We start from the raw sequence: 8,420 nt of genomic DNA on the forward strand, positions 1-8,420 counted from the left end.
GTGGCTGTTCAAAGCCATTTAGAACAGTCCGTTTGGAATTGGATTTGGATATGATCAGACTTGGCCCAGCGTGCAGACAAGGATTTTCATCAAGGTCGTGGCTGCTGGTGATTTGGAATGGCATAATTTATTTGAGAAACTGTTAGTTTACGTTTTCACGGATAGCGCCAACTGTTGATGCAAGAATCTGTACGCTACGAAGCTGGTGGCGATTCCTGCAAGACAAAAGAGAAGTGATAACCAGCGTGGTGCCAGCCGAGAGCACCCCGGCGTAATACCTGATGATTCAATATCCGATAAGGATTAAATAAGAAATTTATGACGTACCTTTTTAAGTTGACCTGGTAATAGTTGTTGAAGCGAGATTCTCCCCCATCCAAAATAACATCATTTCCTTTTTATAGGAGATGGTAACTGTCGTTACATATGGATAAATTCCTTACCATTATCTCATTTCTGATTTGAATTTGAGTTGTTCCTTATCTATACGAGTCTTCATGTCACTTGAAATTCTTATCTAGTAGAATATTTCGTATCACATACTATATATATATATATATTATTTTAATTGGATCGAATTATTATCGGATCAGATTGCTTATAATCCGTTTTCAATTTATTAAGGTAACGAATTATTGTATTCAGATCATTATCGAATTATCGATTTTATTTTTTTTTAATTCATATTTAGATAATCGAATCGGATTCGAGTCCAACCATTGCACAAACATTGGTAATTTTTTTTTTGAATAAATAATATCCGTAATTCCGAATTACCTAATACTTTCACTGCTCACGTAGGCTGACTAGTCTATCTTGAAAATGCAAATGGTTTACTTCAATTTATAATCCAAGTTGTGGAATCAAATGAAAGACATGTGCAGACTAAGAGCCAACCATGCAATAGTTTTAAAATGATCAATGCCTCCGAAGCCACTTTATTATTGTTTATTTATTAATTAATGCAATCATGAACATTTTAAATGATGAAATACCAATGCCTCCGCTAATGGAAGTCACTTTATTATTGTTTTTATTAATTAATGCAAACATGAAAATTTTAAATATGATTTTTTTAATTTCTTTTGTTGTTTGTACAGTTCTATTTTTCCCTTTCTTTTTTCCTCCCTCTTCTAATTCCTTTTTTGTTTCTTCTAATCTTTTGATTATTATTATTATTATTATTTTAATTAGGCTCTCAGTCATTACAGATTTGCATCTCTCATTCTCTCTCTCCATATTAGTATCAGTTTTTGCTCCATCTCACTCGATATATTTTTAAGTGAATGAGTCTTTATATAGAATTCAAACACTAACATTCAAGAAAATAAAATAGTTCTCAACATACATTTAAACAATAATATTCAAACATCTAAAATTCATATCCTCAAATTTTTAAAATTTAATTATCAATTTTATCAAAATTTAGATTAATTGCTTTCACCAAATACATAAGGGTTTGTTTTGGTTAGCCGAAAATTGATGGTGGAAAGTGAAAAGAAAAGAAAGTGAAGTGAAAGAAAAGAAAATTATGTTTCTATCGTGCATTTGGTTAGTATAATTTTTTTGTAAAACTTTTGTGGAAAAATGTTATTTCATTAGTTTGGTTAGGAAAAAAAAGTGAAAAGAAAATAATTTATATATCAAAAATATCCTTATGAATTCAATACTAAGTAATATACATTATGCAGTAAGCATAATAAAAAATACAAATAATTATTTTATGAATAAAAATATATGTGCATGTATATATATAGAGTCTTAATTTAGAGAGTCAGTAACTTAATTAGGAGTTCTTTCTAATTTAAAGGGTTAGAAAATTGTAATATAATTAGGGGTGTATTGTGCAAGAGGGTTGGTAGGCTTGCTATCCTTGGCGAGACGTGTCAATAGCCTATATTTTCTATTTTTTTCGTTTATCGGGCCTAACTTCTTTTTATGTTTTTTTGTTTTACGGGCCTGTCTTTTTTTCTTTATTTTTATTTTTTTAATTGTTTTTGCCTATTCTTCTCTCTCTCTTTCACACTGCTCTCTCTCTCAACAAACCCAAAAAAATCTTCTCTGCAAAAACCGATCTCCGCAATACCCAAAGATGCCGTTGTTGAGCATTCCCTTGCTCGCCGGATGATAGCTCTGTTCGCGGCTGTGATCGGCGGCCGCCGCTCCTTTCACCGCTGAGCACTCCCTTGCTCACCAGTTGCCGATTGCACCGGCCGAGCTCGCCGCCGAGTCATCCATGGCTGAGCTCTCCACAGCCGAGCCCATCTTTATTCTATTGATGGTTGGTTTTGGGTATGGGTTCGTGTAAGTTCATCTTCCCCTTCTTCTTATTTGCAAACCCAAAAGCACTCTCTCTCTACTCTGTTGGGATTTATATGCCCTGGCATAGCAAATTCCCATTTGGATTAAAGTGACATAAGTTCCTGACGTTTCTGAAATATTTATGCTTTATACAATTGGTGAATTCAATGTATTATGTTTCGATTCATTATAGAATTGATAGTGTCCACTTGATTACAAGAGATATTTATATATGTATGTGATGGCGATCAATATATGAATATAAATAGTAATCATAAATGGTTTATAGTCGGTAATTATGGATGGACTCATAATTAATTAAGACTTGAACTGAATCCGCGTTAGGTTGAGATATATTGCGAGAGCCGTCGTATGCAATTGCTCCCTATCACCGTCATGGCATTTGACTCTTAAGCATGAGTATAGACTCTTTTATTAATTAATAATTACTTTGATTTGTTCGGCGGATTCTTCGGGATCCTTAGACCGACACTTTGGGTAGTTATGTAATTAATAGTTAGAGGGTTATATTTTCAATATTTGCATCATTGCTACTTGTATTTATTTTGTATTGATTATGGTTGATCACAAAGTAAATTCGAAGGCTTTCGTATGTTTTTAGACAAAATGATTTATTATATATTTATTTATTTAAAATATTATTTTTGTCAAACAAATATTTTATTGTGATCGAGCCAGAAATAATCAATGGTACCAAAATAAATATATTAATTAAGTAGTCGGATTGATGGTTTTATTTATCCGATAACTAATTATGCATAGAGGGGTCAAAGTGCGATATTGACTTAGTGGTTATTTATTATTTAATTGGAGTTCAATTAATTTCTTTTAGTGGAGTATGAATTAATTTATGAATTAATTGAATTGGGTCCATGAACCAGGCAAATTATTAATTCATTGTAGCTAATAAAATAATAGGCCCAATGGATTCTCACTCATAGCCCAACTTGATATTGGAATCATATTAGATTTGAGACATGTGATTTTTAGGAAAAGAAAAGGAATATATTTTCTCTTTCTAGAAAATTAGGGTTTATGTTCTCATCTAATGGAGACTCCCACAAGTGTAGTTTTCCAAGGTCATTCATGGAGACATATGAGTGATTCCTAAAGGCAAAACAATTACCAAGAAGATGGAGATTCAAGGAGAAGGCATCTTGCTAAGGGATCTACAATAAGTGAGAACATTCACTTTAGAGGAAAGTTTTAAAGGTTTACTCAGACCTTTGATGTAAGTATTCAATCTGTTAATTGAATGATACATCATATTTTATTTTTGCATAAAACTTGTTCCTATGTGATGAATCAAGATCTATGAATCAAAATCCTTCGAAAAGTTTTTAAAATTAGCACGTTTCCCAACATACTCATCTATGCCCAGCTGTGCCGACGAGCAAGGATGGCTGAACGGCGGTGATTAATCAGCTGTGAGCTTCTTGGTGGTGAGTTCGGTGAAGAGATGGGTTGGCGCAGCGGTGACTCAGCCGTGGATGGTGCGGACGGTGGAATGGATCGGCGAGCAAGGTGGTGACGGCGATGGGCTGGCGGGTTTGGGTGGTGAGGGGTGATTGGGTGAAGATGATGGTGCTTCAAATTTTTGTTTGTCAATAACCTCAGACCAATCAATCGATTTTTTTGAAAATTGGATGCAGTTACTCATTCATGATCTGGCATACACATAATATCTGGAGTTTCGTTTTGTATATTATATGGATGGTCCGGTTCGTGGGCACAAATCCACTATTGTGCAATTTTAATGTTGTCCCCCACAATGAGCGTTAAGTGAACTTAATTTGGTCACTTTTTATTCCCCTTAATATACATTAAAATTGTATTTGGCAATTACGCAATCATATATTAATAATATTTCACCACCATTTATAAGTATCTTTACCTTCAAAATAAGGTATGTACATAATACAAACTAAGTAAGATCACATACAAACGTAACTCAATTTACCACCATTTATAAGTAACATTTCACCACCATTTATAAGTATCTTTACCCTCAAAATAAGGTATGCACATACTGTAGACTAAGTAATGTCACATACAAACGTAACTCAATTCAATATAACATATCATTTATGTTATAATTTGAAATTAAAGTACTTTAAAAACACCTTAACATGTTAATTTAAAGAATTTAAACCAAAATTAAAATCACTTGGATTAACTTTAGATAACAAACAAAACACTCGTTGTTTCCAAAAATAACGAAAAGTGCCACATTTTTTTTTTTCCTTTAAAATATTATAAAAAACATGCACTTAGTTTTAAATTATTTAACATACCTTTTAATTTTTTTTTTTTGGCAAAGTTTAATATTAATTGTCACTTATGTTACATTCACCATCAAATGAAAAAATTTGGCAAAGTTTAATATTAATTGTCACACTCACCACTTTCACTATCAATAAAAGGTATTCACATAGTGCTGAAAAACTAATAGTCACATGTAAATCTACCTTAATTCAACATATTATTTATATATTTTTTAAGTTAAATTTTATAATAAAAATAGAACATCCAAAAAAATAATCACATGTTAATTTAAAGAGAATTTTGAAGGGGATTATGAGGTTGTCAACAACCTTTACTTTTTAAGTAGTGATGTTACCCTATTACAAATGGTGATGTTGCTTTTTGGACTCTTGTGATATTACTTTTAGATTTTTGTGATGTTACTTATAAATGATGGTAAAATGTTATTTACAAATAGTAGTGTACCAAACACAGTCTTAGTGTCTATTAAGTAGAGTAAAACGTGGCCAAACCAAGACCACTTAACGTTCATAGCAGGAGACAACATAAAAATCACACAGCAGAGGATTTGTGCCCCCAGTCCGCAAGCGAAATCCTGTTTTCCGAAAACAAACATTAGAAAGAGGAGACCGAATCGACATTGAGAGAAAGAATGGACAAAGAAACAGAAAAAATAATAATAAAATAAATCCAAAGGAGTAAGTCCCAGCAAACAAAAAATAAAAACTAATAAAAGTCTATTAGCTACTGACAAGTCCCACCATTGATAGAATAGTTGCCTAAAGCTGTAGCTAGCGAACCTTATTTATCAAAACTAGAGAGGCACAATTCCAGACTCAGGACCATCAAAGTCATATCTTTTTTTTTTTTTTGTAAACCTAGCCCCCACATTTCCATTAATTTTGTACTTTCTGGATTTTAAAATAAGATATCCCATATTTTCTCCCATATTTTGTAGCCAATGGTAAGGTTTGGGGCGCCTCTCTTAATGGTCGTTTTTTTGTCAAAAAGTGCTTACCATATTGCTTGCTCTCTCTTCCATAAATTGCCCTCCTCTCTTTCGAAGACAAGTTCCAGTTTTGATGCCGTTTCTGATTTGATGTGGCAAAACGTGTGGAAAATTAAGGCCCATCGGAAAATCATTCTCTTCTCTGGCAAAACATGCATGACAGAATTCCAGTCCAGTCCTAACTTGGGATTCGTGGGGTTCCTTCTTCTCCGGATTGTGTTGACACCTATTTTGGTAATTGGGTTTGGGCCGTGAAAACGTTGGGCTGAAGATATACAGTATTGAATTTGGACTAAGCAATGGACTTGAGTTATAACTTGGATTGCAATTAGGCTGAAGAATACGACAAGTGGGCTGAGAATATAGTGTCATGGTAAGGGTTTGGATGCTGAGAAGAAATTCGGCTTGGTATATAGGCCGATTGTATGGTTGGGCTTTTGGTTGAAGGAAACGTTATGCAGACCCACATGAGATATAAATGGCATGCAAAGATATATTTTGAATTTAAATGATGGATATGGATTGTAATGTTAGTTTTTATCTTTTAGTTAAGTGCATTTAAGGATTAAGGTTATCAGTAATTTAGTTTGTTTTAAATTGATAGTTAGTTGGTTTATCAATAGATTTAGATTTTATTTGAAATTAGTTATTTGATGAAGTTTGATGTATTTAGAATGCTTATGTATAGGATTGGTTTACGAATTATTCTATAAATAAACACAGAGGTATGTTGTGATAGAGGTCCAACACCCTTAGAATCTTTATATTATTTTGTTTGCTTTTTCAAACCTTTCCTAGAATAGCATCCTTGCTATTTTTTACCATTATCTATCTCTCTCAACATCTTGTTCTATCTTTCTCCCTCTTTCAATCTTTCTCTCTCTATTCTTTCTATATCTATTTCTCCCCTTTTCTATTCTCTCAATTGTTACTATAAACTATTCATTGTAAAGTCCTTTTAATTAAGGCAATTCTTGAACTCAAAGAGGAGTTTTACTGTTCCTTTTTTTCTCACATCATCTGAAAGTCAACCTTCTCAAGGGGACTAAAGTTGACTATTTTCACTTGGACCATATATTTGGTTCTGGCACGACCGTTTTTACATCAATTTAACATCAGCTCTAGTCGGCCGATTTTAGCGTTAACATTCTTGGCACGCTCGGTGGGACCCCACTAGGTGAATAATTTATTTACAACAAAGATGCCTCCCAAGAGGAATTCAAAGAATACTAATTCAAATGAGGAAGAAGAAGAGGAAGTCCAGCCAACTGGATAAGCCGGATCCCATATAGTAGGAGCTTCTTTCCCATCAGATGTTACATTCATGCAAATCTTGGAATCCATTCGGCAGGGACTGGAAAACCAGGAGGCCCATTTGGGGGCTTGCATAGATAGGATGGTTCTAGCGGTGAATACTCACATTGAAGGGATGGATAGGAAAATGGATGCAGTATCAAATCAATTATCAGTTGTTCAAAGTCGATCTGATCAGGCCAAGGCTTCAAATGTGCATGAGTCATTGGTTCACCACATTTCTTCCTCAAAAGTGATTATTCCATAAGAATTAAGGGCAACAATAATAGGAGTTATGCTACCAAATCCAACTCTCGGAATGCCAATCAGCATGATGCCAAATCTAACTCTCGGCATGCTAATTGGGAATCCAGCAATTTTGTCAAACCCACCTACAATAACTGTTTTGTCGGTATATCAGCCACCAGTGAGTAATCAGTATAATCAAAATATGCAGCGTCCACAAACGCAGCCGATTCCACTAGCGAGAAAGTAGCAAGAAGTGGTGGGAAACCTGAACCAAGGAAGGGCTAATCTATTGATACCCCCGGCGGCTGCTGGTGAGTAAGTGATCTCATATCCACAATGAGAGTGGGTTAATCCATTCATTCCGCGGCACCTAAATGATCCTCTAGGAAGAAATGCAGGGATTGATAAGGCTTAGATTCTGGCTTTAATACAGGCTGAAGTGGCACAGGGTCGCAGACGTGCTCGGCCAGTATATAGAATGCCTTATCCTGATCATGTTGATGCCCATGAATTGCCTAGAAATTATCGGTATCCCGATTTTTCAATGTACTACGGAGAAGAGAATTTTTTTACAGTGCAACACATTGCGAGGTTCACAGCACAATGTGGTGAAGCAGGTCCTAATCCTTGGTTGAGAATGAGGTTATTCTCTTGCTTTCTTGCTGGGGCGGCGTTTGAATGGTATAGTACTTTACTAGCAAACAATATCCAGACATGGGATGAAATGGAAGAAGCTTTTCATACTCAATTCTACCAAATAGAGACAGAAGCCACACTGGCAGACATATCTCGATTATCTCAGTTGTCAAGTGAATCGGTTGAAACTTTTGTTGCCATGTTCAAAAAAGCTAAACTCAAATGTCGAGTAAGTTTGCCAGAACCAGAATATATCAAGTTAGCATTAAATGGTTTAGACATTAAACATCGCAAGAGGTTTGACAGAGTGGAGTTTCAAGATCTCTTCGATTTAGCAGACAGGGCTTCTCTGTATGAGGAGATACTTAAGGAAAAGAAAGAGGGGAAGAATTCTTCTAAGGGTACATATTATAAGGACCCTAATTATAAGGTATTTTCGGTAAAAGTTGGAGATGAATTTGAAGTTAACGTTGCAGAGGTCAATATCAAGAAGCCATACATTTGTGAGGCATTGGTTAAGCCTAAGCCGCCCACGGGGGACAACGCAACTTCAGCATCAACATCAGCAGCAAGGAAAGGAGTTGCCGATATTGGGAAAAACTATTCTTTTGATTTATCAAAAACAGATAAATCTTTGACCACTTGA

General features: G+C 34.7%; 1 protein-coding gene across 1 annotated transcript; it reads left to right on the forward strand.

Moving 5' to 3' along the window:
• Window positions 1-6,920: 6,920 nt before the first annotated feature.
• Window positions 6,921-8,420, forward strand: LOC132301442 (uncharacterized). Its single transcript, XM_059798692.1, has 2 exons — window positions 6,921-7,118; window positions 7,572-8,420. The coding sequence occupies exons 1-2, from the start codon at window positions 6,921-6,923 to the stop codon at window positions 8,418-8,420; spliced, it is 1,047 nt and encodes a 348-aa protein (XP_059654675.1).

Source organism: Cornus florida, unplaced genomic scaffold (genome assembly GCF_030987335.1).
Source record: "Cornus florida cultivar Cherokee Brave unplaced genomic scaffold, ASM3098733v1 CherokeeBrave_3.0.0_Hap2_Chr03, whole genome shotgun sequence".
NCBI classification, from domain to species: Eukaryota; Viridiplantae; Streptophyta; class Magnoliopsida; order Cornales; family Cornaceae; genus Cornus; species Cornus florida.

What these genes read in the sequence shown, in the direction of transcription:
- LOC132301442 (XM_059798692.1), top strand. Translation starts at nt 6,921, where the DNA reads ATGCAAATCTTGGAATCCATTCGGCAGGGACTGGAAAACCAGGAGGCC. An exon ending in CAAATGTGCATGAGTCATTG is followed by an intron (nt 7,119 to 7,571) that starts GTTCACCACATT and finishes GCTTTAATACAG; the next exon opens with GCTGAAGTGGCACAGGGTCG.